The sequence below is a fragment of the Saccopteryx leptura genome, chromosome 7, assembly GCF_036850995.1.
Source record: "Saccopteryx leptura isolate mSacLep1 chromosome 7, mSacLep1_pri_phased_curated, whole genome shotgun sequence".
Taxonomy (NCBI): domain Eukaryota; kingdom Metazoa; phylum Chordata; class Mammalia; order Chiroptera; family Emballonuridae; genus Saccopteryx; species Saccopteryx leptura.
In genome coordinates, this window is record NC_089509.1 from 117099818 (window position 1) to 117119582 (window position 19765).

A 19765-nucleotide genomic window follows, 5' to 3' on the forward strand; every position below is an offset into this window, starting at 1 on the left:
CAGTAAAGAATGCTCTGTGGGAAGACTGGTCCCTGGCCCAGAAAAGCTCCGGCCCCTTGTGCCTGTCGGCTGTGTGCAGAGCCAATCCGGCAGAAGCACCGCGTGTCTGTGGACAAGGCGGGGACTGCTCGATGGGCAGTACCAGCCGGCAGAGAGATCCACTACCGTCCAGCACACGATGCTCCGAAAGCCCACATCACCACATCTTAAAACTCTTTGTCTTTGATGTACTCTGATTTCCATCTGACAGGCGAGAGGAGAGCCTGTTGTGGCGAGTGATACAGACCAGCCCTGCTCCTGATGTCTGAGAAGCTCCTACGAATAGAATGCAGAAGCCTGAAGATTCCCCACACGTAGCCGGACAAAAGCCAGCTAACCTGAGATGCTGTTATTTGAACAGATAAGATGGAAACTACTGGTGACAGGGACACGGAAACACCCATTTCTGTGACCACAGTGTGTGTGTCTGTGTGTAGGGTGGGGACAGACAACCTTAAAGCCTCCAAAGTAAGGGTGGTGGGAGCTGAAATCGCTCATTCTTTCTAGACAGGGTGGTGGGAGCTGAAATCGCCCATCCTTTCTAGACAGGGTGGTGGGAACTGAAATCGCCCATCCTTCCTAGACAGGGTGGTGGGAGCTGAAATCGCCCATCCTTCCTAGACAGGGTGGTGGGAGCTGAAATCGCCCATCCTTCCTAGACAGGGTGGTGGGAGCTGAAATCGCTCATTCTTTCTAGACAGCCGTTTGGCAGCAGTATGAGCGGAGAAGAGCTTTGTACACTTTGACCCAGATATTACGCTCCTGGTCATCTAAGCTAATGAAAGAGAGATTTTCGCTGTGATGGATGGACTTACATTGCTACGCTGTCTTGCTCCAGAAAGAATATAAAGACGCTTACAAAGGCAGGCGGGTGTTTCAACGCAAGATACCACCCAACGGATGCGGGCTCAGAAGAGCCCGAGGTCTTATGTCCGTGAAAGGCAGTCTTACATCACAGTGTCTTCTAGTATGAAATGCTTACGGTTTGGGTACTTTGTCTGTTTGTTTTGCTTTGTTTGAACTCAGTTTTTAAAAAATGGTTTTTTGAGAGAGAATTATAGGATGATCCTGGCTGTGGGTCATACTGGAGGGGGTAGACTTACCTTCCTTTTAAAACCTACCTGGACTGGTCAAGAGAGCAGCTGACCGACGTCCCAGAGGGCACAAGGAGGAGTCAGTGCCGGGTCCCCTGATTGACGCGCTCTAAGCTGTTCCTCAGGGCGCCGCGCACCTGACCCTGTGGCAAGGCCCTGGCTTCCGTGTTTGTCAGGGGGACATCACCACCCAAAGCCTCCGGTCACCCCCCGGCTTCCGTCCATCACAGGCTGAGGCTCTGTCCTCCCAGCCCGAGGCCATCTCCTCGGTCCCTGCCTCTGAGAACCCCATCCCCTACGCTCTCCTGGTTGGTTCATCCTCAGAGAACTGCCCTAAGCAGGTCACCTGGTCATGTGTCTGTGGGGTGGTGTCCCAGATCACACCTTGAGAGAACAGCTCCGTGCTGGGGGCTGGGCTGGGGTGTACACGTGAAGGCTGCCCACACATCCCCCGAACCCTTGGGGAAGAGGGCTCAGCATTGCAGATGAGCAAAAACGGAGGAGACCTCAGTGTCCATGCTCCACTGACCAGGAAGAGGTGGCTTCGCAGGCCGCTGACCTGCCCCTGGGTCCCTCGTCACATCCTCGCTAGCTCGCTGGCCTTGGGCAAGTCACTCCAGGTCTCAGAGTCTCTTCTCTCCTCTGCGAACAGGAAATACGACCCAATGCCATGTGGGTCATACTGCTACGTAAGGACAAAGGGTGTCGGTGGATTCACCGGTTCCTGCCTCCCGTTCAGTCCCAGCTTAGTGGGTAATCGGGCAGATGAAGTCGTGGAGAAGGATTTAAAGGCGGCTTGAGCCAACCACGGAGACAGAAGATAGTTTTGTTTTTTTTTTCTTTTTTAGCAACCACTTCTGTTTTGCTGAGAGCGTAAACAAAGCTGTGGAAAAGCCAGCCTCCATCCAAGCTTAGAAATGACACATAGCCTTTCTCATTTACAGCTGTGCGTGTCCGAGTCCGGAGGACGTGCGGTTCCGGAGAGGAGAGGGTGACCGGTGCTCGTGGCCGCTCGTTGCGGTCTGGGCTGCGCTGAGGGGGGGAAGGCGGTGGAGGGCGTTTGTCCATAGCTGTGTATTGAGTGTGAAGTGTCCCCCCCTCCAGACCCCCACCCCACCCCCGTCTCTCCGTAGCCTGTGAAATGTGACAGGAACGTGAATTGATTCTTCTCTGCCCAATAATGTGTTCATTGCGGTGGTATTTCCTGGACAGCTGAGATTGCTTAACTGTAACTACAACAACAACGAGGGAGGGAAGCTGATTTTCCAGTTGACTTTTGTGACGCCTGACGGGTGGGAAGGGGGGCTTCCTCTTCTCTTGTCACGGATAGGGCCGGCTGAGTGGTGGCAGGGCTACCGAGTGGTGGCAGGGCGCGTGTGGAGAGGTGCCCCGCGGGCCCCTCCTGGAGACCGGAGCTCAAGACTGGTTGGCCCGGTTGGAAGGGCCTCTTCAGAGGACCTTGTGCAGGTTCCGTGCGGATGAAAGGTCCCAGGATGGTGTCACCCGCAAAGTGACATGAACGACATATGGATAGTCCGTGATCCTCCCCCCCCACCTTGGCCAGTCCTAAAATGGACATGCCTCTAACCCTAACCCACAGGACTTTCCATAAAAAGACCTCTTCGGTTCCCGCGTGACCGTGCTTTGACGATGATGCCATCTGAAAGGTGTCCGTCGTGGGTGTCCGCGTTGTTTTCGTGAAGGGCAGACGGACGGGGTCAAGAAGAACAGACTGAAAACACCCAGCGTACCCTGTCACACTCGGAGTTGCTTCTCCCGGATGTAGTTGGGCCATGCGTAAACAAACATTTTTGAGGCTCGAGAGCAGGGCATTTCCGGTCCCAGCATGTGGCCCGCCCTGGTCCCTGTGATTTGCATTCAGACAGGAAGCCCGGAGAACTTGGGAGAGAACATGGCTTTCGGGTTGAGTCAACCGTAGGATTTCAAACCGAGCTCTTCGGTGAATGAGGGTATTAATGACTGACCCCGAGTTGTTCTCCGCTCTCTTCCCCCCCCCCCCCCAGCTCGCTTTGCTGATGTCTTCATGCCGGAACGGGGGGCGTGGACTTCCCTGTACAGAAGCTGGGAGGTACAGGGCCACCGTCTTCATTTCTGTCCCTGGAAGCCCTCTCTTCCGTCGGGAGACCGTGCTTTGCTGCGTTGGCGGCTGCGTGTCTCAGGTGTGTCGTGATCAGCCGAGGAGGTGGATACCGTGGTGGATGTGAGACGGGAGAGGGATGTGTCTTGAGTTTGTTTCTGGGCATTTTTAATACCAGCGACTCCCGGGGACCTCTTTCAGGGTCGAAGCGTCACCCCTGGGCAGCTTGGGCTCTCAACCTTCGTCCCCTCGGGGCCTCGCATCTCTGTTGCCTTTTCCTTTACTTCCCTTGATTTCCCCGGTGTCAGACGCCCCACCCCTCACTGCCCAGCGTGAACGTGGTAGAGATAACAGACGGGCATCAGCTAATAACGGCTGCATTGTTTCTGCCTGACCGGGTGGTGGCACAGTGGATAGAATCTCGGACTGGGACGCAGAGGACCCAGGTTCAAAACCCTGAGGTTGCCGGCTTGAACGTGGGATCACAGACATGACCGCATAGTTGCTGGCTTGAATTCGAAGGTCACTGACTTGAGCAAGGGGTCACTGACTCAGCTGGAGCCCCCTGGTCAAGGCACATATGAGAAAGCAATCAAGAACAACTAAGGGGCTGTAACTATGAGTTGATGCTTCTCATCTCTCTCCCTTCTTGTCTGTCTGTCTCTCTCTAAACGAACAAACCCAGCAAAACAACTCCATTGTTTCTGAGCCTCGGCAGTGTGTGAGTCAGTTCCTGAAGCAGAGGTGTGTGTACACTTGAAGAGGCAGGTGGCTCCTGGGTCTCTTTATGAGTCCCCTTGGAGACGGAAGCCTTCCTTTGTGGGGAAGTCACCTGCGGTACCGGATACATACAACACACATACATATTTTGACATGTTTCAAACAGGATGAGTCATTCATGCTTGAACTGTCCCCCAGTGAGGGCCTGTCCGGGACGCTGTGGGGCGTGTCTGTTGGAGTCGGGTCCTGAGGTCTGATCTGGAGGTTTGCAGAAGAGGGCGGGCCCTCAGGGTGACGAGGCCTCTGCATCTGCTGTTTCCTCTAGGTGAGAGGGCTGAGACTGCGCCCTGGTCCCCCTGGCCTGGGGACGGCCCGGGGACAGCCCGGGGGGACGGTACTGCTGTCATCGATCTGGGTGCCTCATTGCCCCTGTGGGTTGGGAGAACACACGCCCTGTGTGCAGGGTGGCCTGATGTATGTGTTTTCTGGCCTCCTTGAATTACAGGGAAAGGGCGAGCAACAGCAGGACTCAGGCCACAGGTCTTGGACTTCCGTGGAGCCCAGGGGGCCGTCTCGGCCCTAACAGCTCGCTTGCGGGAGCGGAAGCACTCCACGCGGATTGGAGCTGGGGGCCTGGATTTGACGTTGCCGACCACGGGTTTACTGTTGGAGCGAGACACGCTGGGCTTTCCAGTGAACCCAGTGCCAGGTTCCACGGAGGGGCAGGCAGGAGAGTCCGAGGTGCTCCCAGCCCCCCTTCCTGGCTTCCCCATCGCATGACCTTGAGACCCAGGGCAGGCCTCTGCTCCCTCCAGTGGGAGAGGCCTGTGTCAGCCTTCCTCCACCAGGGGCGCTGGGGACACCAGGCGGCCAGCTGTGCCGGGCACGGCCTGGCGGATGTCAGGGTTGCCTCTGAGTTTTCACTGAGAACAATGCCTTTTGTCTCGGTCACATCTGTCTAATGTGACTGTCACAGGCCGAACTCGGAGAGGAGTTGTTTGCTAATCACGGTGGCCGCTGTTCTGAGCTGAATTGTGTGTCCCCAGAATTCTCACGCGTGGGTCTGAGCCCACGGTGCCGCAGCGTGTCTATATGTGGAGGGAGGGTCTTTGAAGGGGTCATTAAGTTAAAATGAGGTCGCTAGGATGGACCCTAAGCTGCCCGACTGCAGTCTGTGTAAGAAGAGGAGATTAGGACACAGATTGGCACCGAGCGAGCGCTGACCCTGAGAAGGGGCATCTACAGGCCAAAGGGACGGGCCTCAGAGGACTCGAGCCCTGCCCACACCTGGACCTCAGACTTCTGACCCCCAGGACTGGGAACAAGTAGATTTCTGTTGTTAAAACTGCTCCTGTCTGGGGTACTTCGTTATGACTGCCCCTGCTGGGTTTCAGATATCCTTATGAACCTTTAAATTCTAGTTTGTCCTGATAGGGTCCTCAGAACCTTGGTAGCCAGTTACATGTTCATGGAAATGTTTTTTTACATTCTGCTTTACTCCTAGAGTGTTTTTGCTTGTTTGCAAATACTTCCTTTTTCTATTAGCCAGATGTCTGTGGCTAGCAGTGAGCTCTTGCTTTAGAAGTAACGTGGGTGACGTTGCCCATGGAGGGCCCGAGCAGGCGACCCTGTGGCCGCCCCTCTGAGAGATGTGCTGTTTGCCTCGTGCCAGGCCCTGGTACTGAGCTAATTGCATCCGGAATGTGTCTGAGGGTAAAAATTTATGGCTTTCTACAATAAGTGAGTATTTCCGCTTTAGGGCAGGAGGGTTATAATTGACTGACTTAACTGCTGTTTCCAGGATCTAGGTCAAGGTCTGGGGTCAAGGAGGGGCAAGGGGCACTGGGAGAACACTGGTGGGGGCAGGGGAGAGGCTAGAGAGGGCTCCTTGGCTCTCAGGACGTGGGTGTGGCCAGGTGGGTCCACTTGGTTTCCAGGGAGGGCGCCTTGGTGTCTGAGGAGGAGGGGGAGGCCCGTGCAGTGGGGGGGGAAGGGAGAGGGGGGAGAGGGGAGAGGGGGGAGAGGGGGAGGGGGGAGGGGGGAGGGAGGGAGCCAGGGTTCTGCTCGGTCTTCCCAGGAACCTTAGAGGAAAGTGGAGTCTTGAGGGTGGGTTTGGGGGTTGTCAATCTCAGGACTGGCGCCTTGTCCCTGGAGACTCAGATGAAATGGGGAGCCTGTTTAACCCCAGTGTGCCTTGAGCGTCCAGTGCCCTGTTCCTTGGCATTTCGGTGACGAGTGCCTGTGTGTCTGACCACCATTTCTGCCTGCCTGCTCCCCAAATCCTTACCGCTTTCCTTCCTCCCCCCCCCCCACTCCGCCCCCTTCCTCAGCCCAGTGAAGAACTCTGGCTTCCATTTGCGGAGCCCTCTCCTCAGCCCCCGCCCCGCCCCGCCCCCACTTCCGTGCCTGCTAGCCTCCCCTTGCTTACCTGGCCAGCAGGCCCCTTGGTGGAGTCCCAGCTTTTCTGAGAGTCAGGTGAGGTTGGTGAGGGGGCCGCACAAAGATTGCTGGGCCCTTCGCTGAGAGATGGGCCCCTTTTCAACCTCCCTGTGACTTGCTCTCTGTATATAAAATAAGGATTATAACAGAGCCTGCCTCACCCTCCCGGGCACCTGGGGAAGGCAGTGGGTGAACTGATAGAACACCTGTCAGGTGCCCCAGCCGAGCCTGGGTCACTACTGGGAATGGGGGGCTGCTCTGCTGAGGGAGGGTCGTGGGGAGCAGGCTCCTCGGAAGCCCTACAAGGGCTGGCACCTGGTGCTCCTGTCCTCCCCCACCCCTCTGGCCTGGTGGTGGTTAAACCGGGTTCAGCCTTGTCTGGTAGGGGTTATCCCACCCAGCTGGGGTGTATTGGTCCTGGGAGTCTTCTGTCAACGTCGCACACCGTTGTACGTCTTGTCCGACAGCGAATGGGTGAGCTGAAAGTGTGTTGTGCACACGGATCACAGCCCTGACAGCTGCCCTGCATGTGCCATTGGAGAAGGGAAGCACCGAAAGTGGCAGGGACTCAGATCTTGGCATGAGCCCTGGGGTGAGCACCCTCCTTGACCTCCCTTTAAAGAGGTCTAAGTTATTTCAAGTGTCTGTTGCCTCACAGGTGTTCCAAGCACCGGGCTCAGTGGTGTGATTGCTCAATGCCTGGGTGCATGTCCACTGCTCTGCAGGGAGCCCTTGCCCACGAAGTCCTGGTGACCCAGGCGGCCACCACGTCCTGGGATGTGCCCAGAGGGCATGGCCCAGGTCCAGGCCAGAGGCGTGGGCAGGGAAGGGGATCCCTCTCCAGAGGGCTTTCTTGAGGCTCCAGACCCCCACCCCCACCTAGCACCCTGTCACCTGAAATGAAGCAGCGGCTATAGGGACAGGCTCTCTCCAGGGTCCCCGAGCATGCTGTCCATCAAGGGGCGGGGCATGCTTTCTCAGGGCCTGGCCCCTCGAGGTCAGCTGACTTCTGTGGCCAGGGTAGAGATGAATCACCCTCCCTTCTGTCTTTCCCTTAACCACTGGAGACTTCCTAGATAAACTCGTGGATGTGGGGGGGTGCTGTGCGGTGTAGCAGTGTAAACGGGGTGTGGGGGTGCTGTGCGGTGTAGCAGTGTAAACGGGTGTTGGGGGGGTGCTGTGCGGTGTAGCAGTGTAAACGGGGTGTGGGGGGGTGCTGTGCGGTGTAGCAGTGTAAACGGGTGTTGGGGGTGGTCAGGCAGGTCAGCCGACCTCTGCGGTTGTTGGCCGCATGACTGAGGCGCTGCCCGCCCTTCCAGAGTTAATCGTGAACCAGCCGCTAGGGTTGAGAACGGTGGCCCTCCAGCAGTCTGTGCGGAGCTGAGCACTGATAAGGCCTGGAATTCAGAGATCAAGTCGGGTCCTGCGTCCAGGACCCTGGTCTTCCGGGGGCGTATGTTACAGGTGTCAGACAAACAAGGCGACGGGAACTGATAAGGGTGGGCCCAGGTGTGCACAGATATGTGGGGTCGTCGGGGTCCCTGGGCTCTGGCTCCCGGGATGAGTAGGATTAGCTGGGCCTGCAGCCCGTGTCCAGCAGGAGGCGGTAGTGACGTTCAGGTGTGTTCAGGACCAGCGAGGAGCCTGATGTGTGGAAATGAAGCGTTCAGGGACCCAGTGGGACAGCACATGCTGGTTCTGAGCGCCAGGCACACGCTTCAGACACATCATCGCGTGTCTTCAAGTGGCCGAGCAATATTTAGTTGTAACGGTTATGGAAACCATGTCGAACCCTGTCTCCCGCCCCACCCTGAGCAGCCCCCACACCCACCTCATCACATTTGGTTGTCGCATCTCCCCTGCTGTTACCACCTTTACTGGAGAGGTGAGACCAGACACGGAGACTTGAGTCACTTTCCCGAAGTCAGAGGGGTTTTCATCGTTCTAGGCCCAGGAGCCCCGCCCACTGGCCACTCTGTGCAGCCGGGGTGGGCGGGGCCGCGTGGCGGTGGGCGGGGCCTGGCTGCCCGTGGCGGTGGGCGGGGCCTGACTGCCCGCGGAGGAGTGACAGGGAGTCTCTGGGGGTCTGAGCGGAATTGTGCCCCCTCCCCACGTTTGCCTGGGGAATCCAGGGAAGGGAGGAAAGCGGGCTGTTGGGAGGTGTCTGGTAGAGGCCAGAAGACTCGCAGACGGGAGTAGTTCTTTTTTTTTTCCTTAAAGTTATTTATTGGGAGGGAATTGAGTGTTCTCATGGGCTGGCCCAAGGAGGGGAGATGATTGTGACTGATGGTACTGGGTCCCTTCGCCAAGATGGAGCAGGAGAGGTAGGTGTGGGTGGGTGCCGGTGGGAGGCCCGGTGAGGCCGCCCGAACGCCTCTTTGCCACGATGTGTTCAGGGAAGGCAGCAAGCCGGGGCGGCTGGAGTGGGACCAGGACGATGGCTGCCCTGGGGCCTGCAGGATGCCGTGCCCAGCCCCTCGGGTGCGGCTCAGTGAGATAGGCTGGGGGCTCCAGCAGGTGGGCATGCACCAGGATCTCCCCGGGTGTGGAGGGTCACTCAGGGGGAGGAGCCACCCACCCAGTGGGCGGAGCTGGGGGAGAGCCCGGGTGGGTCTCCGAGGTGGCCGGAGTGGGTGGACAGCTAGGCAGTGGCATGCCTCGGCCTTCACGGGAGAGGGACGGACCTGCAGGCTCGGGAGGGAGCGGATGTCTTAGCGCCAGCCTCTGGCCACCGCCGTGGGAGCTCTGGAAAGAGGGTGGACAGCAGGGAAGGCTGCGGTGGAGAATGGGTGGTTGGAGCCCAGGGCTGCAGGGTGGGCGTTAGTCCTGCCCACGTGGAGGGAGTAAGCCGCAGGAACACACTGAAGGGGAAAGACCACCGGAGCGAGGGAGACGGGTGACCCGGTTCCACGCGGATGCTGATCGTACTAGGTTGTCTCCTTTGGGCAGAGTGGGGACAGGAAGCAAGGGCCCCGGGGGTGGTGGCACATGAATCTTGGCTCTGCGTATTCATATTCACTCATGGCCAAGCCGATTAGTCATGTCCTCGATGGTTGTGGGACTTGGTGCATGGGATCCACGGAGCTGGGTGGATGGGTGTCATTAACCTCCTCCTGCAGACTGGGGAAGCTTCCTGTTGGTTTGTGAGCGCCCAGGTGGTCTTCTGCAGGAACCCTGCTAGAGACAGAGGTAACGTTGGAGGGGAGTCAAGACTTTGAGTCCTGGAAATCTACCCGGCAGATTTATTTATTTATGCACCCCCGCCGCCCCGCCCGCTTCCTTCATGGACGGTTCTTTTGTTGCTGGTGAGTCTTTTTCAAAGGAAGCAAGCAGAGCTCAACGTCATGACCAGGTAAAGAAGCCCAGCAACTGCCCCGGCCTCTGTGTCCCTGTCCTCCCCCCGCCCCCCCAGTCCCCATCCCTGCCAGCATCTTCCCGCCCCAGGAACACCTCCCCTGCTCTTGCACACTGGCCGCTGGTGAGAAGACACGGATGTTTTATTCCACTTGATTGTGTCAGATCTGATTCCTGTGACCCCCTTCCCTTCTCTTCCCAGAGCGCCAGTGCAGAGTGTTGCCACCAGAGGAAGCGGGGCGGTGGCCCCCACGGCCGGCCACCACGCTATGTATCCTCGGCGCCTGGGGAGCACTGAGCTGGTGACGCCGTGTCCCCTGAAGGCAGGAGGTGGTCACATGTCTCCACCTGATGGGTGGTGGTGGTCAGGGGGGTGAGATCTGGGCTTTGAACAGGCATGTTGGTCATGTTGCTTTCGACATTGATAGAAAAACATCAAACATTCAAGTCCTGAGACACAGATCAAAAGATTTCCAGATATCCCTGCAGCCCAATCCCAAACGTGTTGCAGAAGGGATAATTCTGGCAAAACCCAGCTTTTCTTTATTCCATTTTTTTTTTCAAAGAGGAGAGAGAGAGAGAAAGGGAAAGAGGGAGATAGAGAGGAAAAGAGGGAGGGGGGGAGAGGGAGAGAGGGAGAGAGAGAGAGAGAGAAGGGAAGAGGAGCAGGAAGCATCAACTCTCATATGTGCCTTGACCAGGCAAGCCCAGGGTTTCGAACCAGCAACCTCAGTGTTCTAGGTCGACACTTGAGCCCACTGCGCCACCACAGGTCAGGCTAAAACCCAGCTTTTTCTTGACAGTGCATTTTTAGAGCAGCCATGATCAACAATCCCAGGCATTCTTGGTGGTCTCGATTTTTATTTTCACAGAAATCCGGGATTTGAGACATCTTTGGGGTCCGTGGCTCTGAAGACGAGTTCGGTAAACACCAGCTGCCGCCCGTCTGTGGTGGCAGGCTCTGACGTGGTGCCCGGGGGGGGGGGGGGGCTGGGAGGGCCTGTGGCAGACAGATTCTTCCCGGTGGTTTCGGTGGTAGTGTCTGTAGGAAGACGATCTTGCAGACGGTCTTCGAGGAGTCCCTTCTGGTGGGTCCTGCAGAGGACGGCATGACCAGGTCAGCACGGGCCCGTGTGCCCTCGAGGACCGACCGGGAAGATCAGGCAACCGGGAGGAATTTCCTGGTTTCCCTCCACACACATTCCAGGGCTTCCTCGCAGCTGTCCAGGCGACAGGTGCAGGGTGTGCGCTGCCCCGGAGTACACCCCCTGGGTTCCTCCGCCGGGTCCCCGCACAAGCGGGCGGCTGGACGGAGCAAGGGGGGAGGGGACTGTGAGGGGTTTGTACTTGTCTCCGTAAAGTGCCGACGCATAGATCTGGGTTTTATTCCATCTTCAGACACCTTTGCCTGCCACTTAGCAAGGAAGATCACCAAGACATTTCTGACGTTTTTCTTTGTGTTGGGAGCAAGGATCTACTCATAATGGTGTATCTTAAAACAAACAAAACAAGACTTCTTCTTGGCCTACTTCAGTGGGTACAAAGTTTCAGTTTGGGTGTAGACGCTTCCTCTGGGCTCTCGTGCCAGGTGAGGGGTGCAGGTGGAACACTGGGCTGGGCTCTCCTCCGCTCCCCAGCTCCCCACGGTGGCCTCGGGCAGGTGGCTTCCATGGGGTCAGCTCCTTGAGTGGAAAAAGTGGGTTTGGGTTAGGGTCTCTTCCAGACTTTGCTTGCTGATGTTTACGGCTGGTCCCATTTGCAGAGGATGGAGAGATGTGCCCCCTGACCTTTGCAGGAGTTAAGGGGTGTGGGAGGTGGTGAGGCAGGTCCAGCCCTGAGGCCATTGGCCTGTCCAGTCCTGTGCACAGGCCCCGCAGGGCAAACCAGTGACCGTAGTTAGCTGAGGTCACACGTGCTCTCTAGTGTTCCGTCTCTCCTCCGAGGGGTTCATGATCAGAACCTTCCTGCACCCGGCTTAGGGCGTTATCCAATTAACAATAACAATGGTGCTTTAGATCTTCAATAATTAATATTGGCAAAACACTTAATTTTTTTTTTCTTTCCAGCATTTTAATCACGTTAGTGATACTCTTGGAAACTAGACATAGTTGATGACGTGTCTATCACAGAATGAGGACCCATCGTGGCCTCTTCTGTAACCATAGCTGTTCTTCCTATTTTGGGAAGGATTGCTGGAACTAATAACTTCTCTTTTTCTAGGGAGATTGGGAACGTCTTACTAAGATATTCAGAGTCAAGATTTCAAGGAATGGCTGAATTAATAAAATAGCAAAGTGAAAAGTTGTCAGGATGGAGGAACCACACACCCCTTTCCACGTGGTGTCCCCTGTCTCTTCGGGGCAGCCCTTCCCCAAGGGGGACAGCTTGTTCCCCGGGAGATACTTGGCCACAATAGTACATTTTTGGTTATCATGACTGAAGGGAGGGGTGCACCCCTGGGAATCTGGTGGGTAGAAGCCAGAGGTCCCATTAAGCATTTTATATAGAATGCACCGCCCCCCACCCCCTGCCACAAAATCAGATTGTCCACAGTGCTGAGGTTCAGACAGCCCGCTCTGGATAACGCCCAAGGACCCCCTCCTGTCTTGACGGCTTTTTTTGAGTGTTTTGGTGAGGAATAATACTTTACTGCCGTCCTCTCACCTGCCTCTTCTTTACATAGCACTTTTCTCCAGGGGTTGGTTATTTGCGACACTTGTGATCCCTGCCCCCGCCCCGCCCTGTTCCCCCCTCACGGAGCATAGTGCTCTGGGCGTGGTCAGCGCAGTTCACGCCACTGCTTTACCTGCGGGACGGTGGAAGACTGTCTGCGCAGGTGGGCCCCTTGCTGAAATACGGCCAGTTCACTGAATGTCAGGGCGATATGCCTGACTCGCCATGCCGACGGAGTCCTCCGCGTGTCCAGGGTGCGCGCCCACACTGCTGCCCCACGCGGGGAGGCCCGCCAGCTGCCAGCACCTGGCTGTGTTCCTCTGTCCTCCCGGAATCCCCGGGAAGAGAGCCCAGACGTCACCCCTTGTTGCCGGGACACTGAGCTGGACGCCAGGTGCCGCTGAGGGTGGGGCTCTGCTTCCTTTGCTGCCCGCCCCACCTGCCGGGTCACCCAGCACCGCCGGCCTCTTCGTGCAGAACGGCCCCATTCTGAGATCTGTGGACGGAAGGAACCCTTTCTGCTCATCTAGGTCATACAAACTGGGTTTACAACAGTGTCCGACCTGTTGTGTCTCACTTGGGCCTGAAGCACGCTGGTGTTGCCCACGGAGGTCACACTGTGGGGCTGCCCGTGGAGCGTGGGTGCTGCCTGGTGAGGTCTGTTTGTCCAGACCCATCGCACAGCCCCGTGGCCCAGTGGTCGAGACATGGTACACAGCCCTGTGGTCCAGTGACCCAGATACATCACATAGCCCCATGGTCTGGTTGTCCAGACATGTCACATAGCCCCATGGTCTGGTTGTCCAGACATGGCACACAGCCCCGTGGCCCGGTGGCCCAGACCCGTCACACAGCCCCGTGGTCCAGTGACCCAGATACATCACACAGCCCCGTGGCCCGGTGGCCCAGACCCGTCACACAGCCCCGTGGCCCGGTGGTCCAGACCCGTCACACAGCCCCGTGGCCCGGTGGCCCAGACCCGTCACACAGCCCCATGGTCTGGTCGTCCAGACCTGTCACAGTCACACAGCCCCGTGGCCCGGTGGCCCAGACCCGTCACACAGCCCCATGGTCTGGTCGTCCAGACCTGTCACAGCCACACAGCCCCTTGGTCCGGTTGGCGGAGATTGCACTGTCCCTGAGGAGAAGCAGGCAGGATGTGGGTGCTCAGAGGACCTCCCGGGGTCTTCCGGCCGGATCAGAATGTCCTTGACCCTGAGACCCACACTTGTCCTCCTGTGCCTTGGAGACAAGGGTCAGGTCCTTATCTGTTTTACACTGTTCCATTTTTAACTTCCAGTTTATGAAATGAGAAACACGGGCCCCTAATGAGTTCAGCCCAGGCACGGTCGACTGTCAGTCTGTAGCAGCTGAGCTCAGAAATCCTTCCTCCTGAAATGGTCCGACTTGAGTCTCATGCCAAAACTAACATGAAATGGCTCGTGAAACATGAAGGTGCCCCGTGGAGGAGGGGTTCTCTGTTGGCTCCTGGGGTGGACCTGCGGGGGTCCGGGCAGAGCCACTGGGCTGACCGCGCTCTGTTGCCCACAGGACCTGGTGCTGCGAAGGTACTGTGAACGTGATGAGGAGCCGGCAAGTTCTGTTATTTGGGAAGTCAGCTTGAGTCTTGGGTGTCGCTGCTCACGACCGGCAGTTCCCTTTAAATAAGGCTTATCGCCTCTAGCAAACACTTGCGAAATAATATTCTCGTGGAGGCTGATTTATGGGCAGCTAGCCATGGCACAGGACAGGGAAGCCATTGGAGGGTGGCCAGAGGACCTCATAAACTTGGAACTGGGAGAATGAAGCCAGCTGCCAGGGTGATGAAGGGGACGAGGCCGGGCTGTGCGCTGGCCTGGACCCTCCGCAGCCCTGCCCTCGCCGGCATTGGGCTCCCTGCAGCCCTGAGCGTCCGTCACCTGCCTGCTCTTGGGTTTGGATGTGGCCTTGAGAGCAGCAGCAGCCTTTTATTTTATTCTTTAAGCCAAAATGGTGATAATAGGCCACAGCATAGAAAAATTTAAGAAAGATGGTCTAGAGGGGCCGGTTTAAAAGGCCACAGGAACGTAAAGCATGATGCCACCTGAACATCCATGGTGGGTTATTTTTATTCAGAGGCAGGTCTGGCCCTGTCCGGGGGATTTGGAGTGACAGGTTCTGTCTTAGCCTCCAATGCTTTGCGTCGGAAGAGCCCATGTGTCCAGGGCAGGAGGGGAGAGGCCTTTCTCTGTGGCTCTCGGCCCAGACGGCTCGGGCCCAATGCGAAATCGTGACGAGGGGTGGAGAAAAGGGGTACCTCCTTGCCAGGTGGAAGGCACTGAAAGATCGTGTGACCGCACTGGGCTGGGGCGGCAGGAGGGGAACCCTCAGTCTATGTCTTCTAAGATTCAGTGTCATCTAAGGTGGATGGAATGGAATCTTCTACTCTGCAAGCTGCATCCTCCTATGGCAAAAGGCAAAACGCAAAACGCGGGCTGGATTCTAGACAGCCAGGCGATAACTGGGAAACGTCTAACAGTTCAATATTTGGACTCAAGGGATTTCTATTTCAATTTTATATTTTTACCTTGGGCTCTCTCAGTGCCTCAGATAACGAGGTGTATTTATAGATCTTCCTTATGGACCAGCTCATTTAATGACATACTGAAATTCATGTCAATAGCTGAAAGATATACCATGGTCTCCGAGCGGTGGGCACGGGCCCCCAGGCTGTGTTGGAGCCCTGATCCCCCCATTTCCCCAAGCAGAGCTCCCTGCCCGTCTGTCCGTCCATATTGCTGCATGCCCACTTACAAACCGGGGTGTGGCCTTGCAGTCTCTGGCTGCTGCTGTGACACTTGAGCCTCCTGCCAGTAACCTCAGGGGCGCGTCCTGTGAGGCAGCGTGCCAGGCTGGGCACCGCCGGCCGTGCCACCCCGGCGGAGGCTCCCTCACTGTCCTTCTCACGTTAAATCACTTGGCCTTGGAAACCGCATCCTTTCTCATGAGCTTGTGAATTCTCACGGCTTAGTGTTGCAGTATGTGCCCGATATATATTTAATGAAAAAAAGAACAAACGGAAAAAAGAATGAATAGGTGAAACCTGCTGAGATACTGAGAGATCGTTTAGGTTTTTCATTCATCTCAGATTCAGTCATAGGCACCCGTTCGTGTGTTTTTTTTTTCATTGCCACCAAAGCAGAATGCTGTCACGTAGCGAGACAAAGGAAGTGGCGTTGCGGCATCGGGGATGGGAACGAGCAGTGTGACCCCAAGGTCCCACGTTCAGCTCTCAGCAGATAGCTGTGTAGCCCGGGGGAAGGCACCCACCCTCTCTGAACCTCCCCACCCCGCAACCTGAGGGGCTCTGGAAACCTCACTCTGACACGATGCTCACTGCCTGGCTCCCCGCTCTGAAAGTTTAGGTTCCTGGGTCTTATCAAAGAGGGCTTTTTATCGACACTCAGAGGGTAAGACTCAGCTGCCCTGGGGTCCCCACTTGGCACTGAGGCTATGTTAGAGGCACTGCTCCCGAACCCTTGGATGCCAGGAGCTGGTGGACAGAGCTTAGGAACCTGTTGGTGGTCATCATGTCATCTAGGTGGAGCCACCAAGGGTGGTCAGATGTGGTTTAGAGTATTTTTTTCTTTAAAGCAGACTTGATTTTTAAGAGCATCTTTCTATTCACAGTAATATTGAACAAAAGGTACACAGACTTCTCATGTACCCCCTGCCTCCACATATATATAGCGCCCTCCCCCCATTATCAACATCCTCCCCAGTGGAGTACATTTGCTACAGCTGATGAACCCACAGCAACACATCACAATCACCTGGAGTCCATAGCTGATGTGGGGGCTCACTCTTGGCGTCGAACGTTCGGTATGTCTGGGCAAGTGTATAACGACAGTAGGTGCCCATCATTATGGTCATAACAGAGTATTTTCTCTGCCCTGTACAAAATAAATCGAGTCACCTAAGCAGTTGATTTCTGATTTCTCTCATTAAATCTGAAGACTTAATTTCACTCTGAGGTGGACTCCAGATTGCCCCTAGGTGATAATCCCCTTGGGGAGACCTCGGGCCTCATCTCGGTCTTTTTTTTTTTTTTTAATTTTTTTAAAATTTATTCATTTTAGAGAGGAGAGGGAGAGACAGAGAGAAGTGGGGGAGGAGCTGGAAGCATCAACTCCCATATGTGCCTTGACCAGGCAAGCCCAGGGTTTCGAACCGGCGACCTCAGCATTTCCAGGTCGATGCTTTATCCACTGCGCCACCACAGGTCAGGCCTCATCTCGGTCTTGACAGCTGCACCCCCCCATCCTTAGTCGTGAGAAGATGAGAGAAGGACAAACAGTACCTGCCAACAGTCCTGGAACCCAGGGGACCCCCCCCCCAGCTTTTTGCTGTCCCTAGAAAAAGCCTCTGCACGGTCTTGGGCATGTCCGGGCCTCGAGCAGGCTGAGGAAGCCTCCGGTCTGATCGATGGAAATTGTCTTTGTGACATTTTCCTTTTGCAACCTAAAGAAGCAAACTGAAATGGTGTTCAGAACATCACGAAGAACTGATAGGCTGACCAACCACGTGTGACCCCGGTGCTGCATCGGGTGAGGTCAGGAGCCAGGCTGCCGGAGCCAGGAGGTGGCAGGCCGGTGGGGGGAGATGAGAGGGAGGAGAAGCACAGCATCCAACAACCTTCACGTTAACTGTGACTCCGGTGCTGGCAGAGCCTGGCTCACAGCCCTGAGCTCCGTCAGTCCTCCAGAGCGCTCAGAGTTTAGGAACTTTTTCTTCGTCCCCGTTTTACAGGTGTAAACACTGAGGTGGCCAGGGAGTGGACAAGCCCAGCCGGGACAGTCAAGGAAGGGGGCTTTGTTCCTGCTCCCAACCCCTGTTCTCCTGTCTGTCCTTCACGCAGCAAGGGCCTGGCTGTCCGGCGGAGCCTTGCCCCACAGGTCGGGAGATGCTAGGAGTGAACCTGCATGGATCTCACCTGGGAGGCAGCGGTGTGAACAGCACCAGCATCTCAGGAGCTGCCTTTGTTGTCCCTCTTTGTTCTTTCCTTCCTGGGCGGGGCAGGTGTTCCCTGGTCAAATTAGGTAACAGGCACCTAACATTCCTCCCTCCCATTTTTGTAAAAATGTCATACATTTGAGTGGGGATCTTTTAGAACACCTTGGTCAGGGGTGGTGCTTTGGAAACCAGCAGGAGGTGAGAGGGGACCCACACTTTTCCTGTTTATTTTTTGCAGCCAAGTCCAGAGTTTTGGTGTCAGGTTAGGGTTCAGGCTGACACCAGGCCGGCCCCAGGAGGCTCCGGTCCGCGCGGCGGCGGTCCACCCCGGTGCTTCCTTCCGCCGGCCCACCCGGCCGCGCTCCCGCTGCCGCCGCGCTCCCGGGGCTGGGCAGCCTGGCTGAGCGCGCGGCCCGCGGTGGCAGCACGTCGGCCCCCGCCCACCCCGCCTCGCCTCGCCGTGCGTTTCCATTTTAAACCGCCACCCTCCGCTCCTCGGCTGCGGCCGGAGCAGCTGTCCGCGCGGCCCAGGCCCTGGGAGTGGCGCAGGCTGCGGAGCCGCCGAACTGTGCAATAAAGGCCCGGAGATGCGAGCGGGCCCTGCGCCGTAGACAATGAAGCCGCGGGCGCCGCCGCCCGCCCCGGGCCCTGCGCGCCGCGGCCGCACCTGCCGGCGAGACCATCCCCGCGCCTGACTGCCCGCCCTCTCGCCGCTCCGCCCACCCGCCCCGCCGGCCCATGGCTGGGCGCCTCGGGCCCGAACCCCCGCACTCGGGCCGCGCGGCGCACGGGCCGGCGGGCGCCAGGGGCGCCGTCCTCGCAGCCTGAGCGCGGCCCTCGCCGCGAGCGGGGGGCGTGGGCCCTCTTCCCGGCGCATCTGCTCGCTCCGCGTCGCCCGGCGCCCGCCCGACCGCGCGTCCCGGTCCGAGTCGCGCTGGATGCAGCGGAGCCCCGGCGGCTCTGGCCCAGGGCGACATGTACCTGCTGGACGGCAGCGGCGAGCCTGCATCTCCTCCGGCGGACGAGATGCCGCGCGGGACGCCCCCCAGAAAAACCGTCTACCGCATCTCCGTGACCATGGTCAGGAAGGATCAGCTGGCCGCCCCGGGCCCCGGCGGCCCCGACTCCCGACCCGCCCGGAGGCTCCGGTCTGCGCGCTCCCCGGACGCGCCCGGGCGGTTGCTGGAGGAGGAGGAGGCGGAGGAGGAGGAGGCGGCGGGCGCCGAGGACCCGGAGGGCCAGCGGCCGCGCGCCTGGGACTTCCGCACCTACCGCACCCGCAGCACCGGGCAGCTGGAACTCGGGCGGCTTCGGCCGTGCGCGCGCTGCACGGGGCCCACGGACCTAGTTGGCAGCCCCCCAGCCATGGAGCAGGAGCCCAACTCACCCGCGCCCAGCAGCCCCGATGTGGAGGGGGCCCGGACCTCGCCCCTGCGGCGGAGCCTTAGCTTCAGGCATTGGAGCGGGCCAGAGGTGCCGCGGGACCGGGCCCTGGGCCGCGGAAGGCGCCACAGCAGCTCCGGGAGCCTGGCCTGGACGCCGGGCAGCGAGGCCGCGGCCGACCCTGGGGTCGTACCGGAGCCCGCGTCACCCGCGCAACCCGCTTCAGAGAAACGCAACACCCTGGATGTAGGCGAGGTGCTGAGCAAGAACGATGCGCTTTCGGACTTGGAGCGCTGGGAACGCAGCAAGAGCAAGAACCGCACGCTGGACAACAGCGACCTGCAGCGGCTGGAGCGCGCGCGGGCCGCGGCCGCTGGCCCTGGCGCAGCCTCGGAGCACCGGCTACTGCGTTTCTTCAGCGGCATCTTCGCGCGCAGGGATGGCGCGCCAGGTGGTGGACCCTCCCCGCGGAGCGTCGCCTCGCGATCCCGTGGCTACTTTAGCTTGCGGCGCGCCCCAGCGGACGCGCACTCGTCCAGCGCTGAGAGCATCGATGGGTCCCCGCGCAGAGGTGGGCAGCGCGGCTGGTGTGGGAGGGCAGTGGTGGGGACTGGCCCGGCCGCGCAGCGGGCCTGCTCCGCAGAGTGCACTGGGACTTGGGAACAGCTAAGCGACCAGCCTACAAGAGGTCATGCTGGATAAGAGCTGGGGTACTGCAGTTTCCCCCCAGTTAATGCTGCAGCGGTCTGAACGTTCTTGAGGCTGCCCCGGCTTCCAGCCGCCTGTGCTGGCTGGCGCAGTTCGGGTGTGTGACCTAAGTCCCTGTAAGCCTGTCTCGGGAGAGATCACTTTGTTAAGTGGTGCGTTTCTCCCGCCGGTGCTGACTGGAATAACCTGTGGGCTGCTTCAGGGAGCCAGGCTTTGGGCCCTGAGGCTGCCGCACCGGTGGCGTGGCCCAGCAGGGAGAAGAAGC

General features: G+C 58.2%; 1 protein-coding gene across 1 annotated transcript in view; it reads left to right on the top strand.

The window, feature by feature from the left end:
- The first annotated feature begins 17833 nt into the window (after positions 1-17833).
- AGAP1 (ArfGAP with GTPase domain, ankyrin repeat and PH domain 1) overlaps positions 17834-19765 on the top strand; it is a 322164-nt gene continuing 320232 nt past the window's right edge. Inside the window, exon 1 of the mRNA XM_066346522.1 lies at positions 17834-19363. Within this exon, the coding sequence (XP_066202619.1) occupies positions 18385-19363 (979 nt within the window). The 5' untranslated portion in view covers positions 17834-18384. The remainder of the gene's footprint in view (positions 19364-19765) is intronic.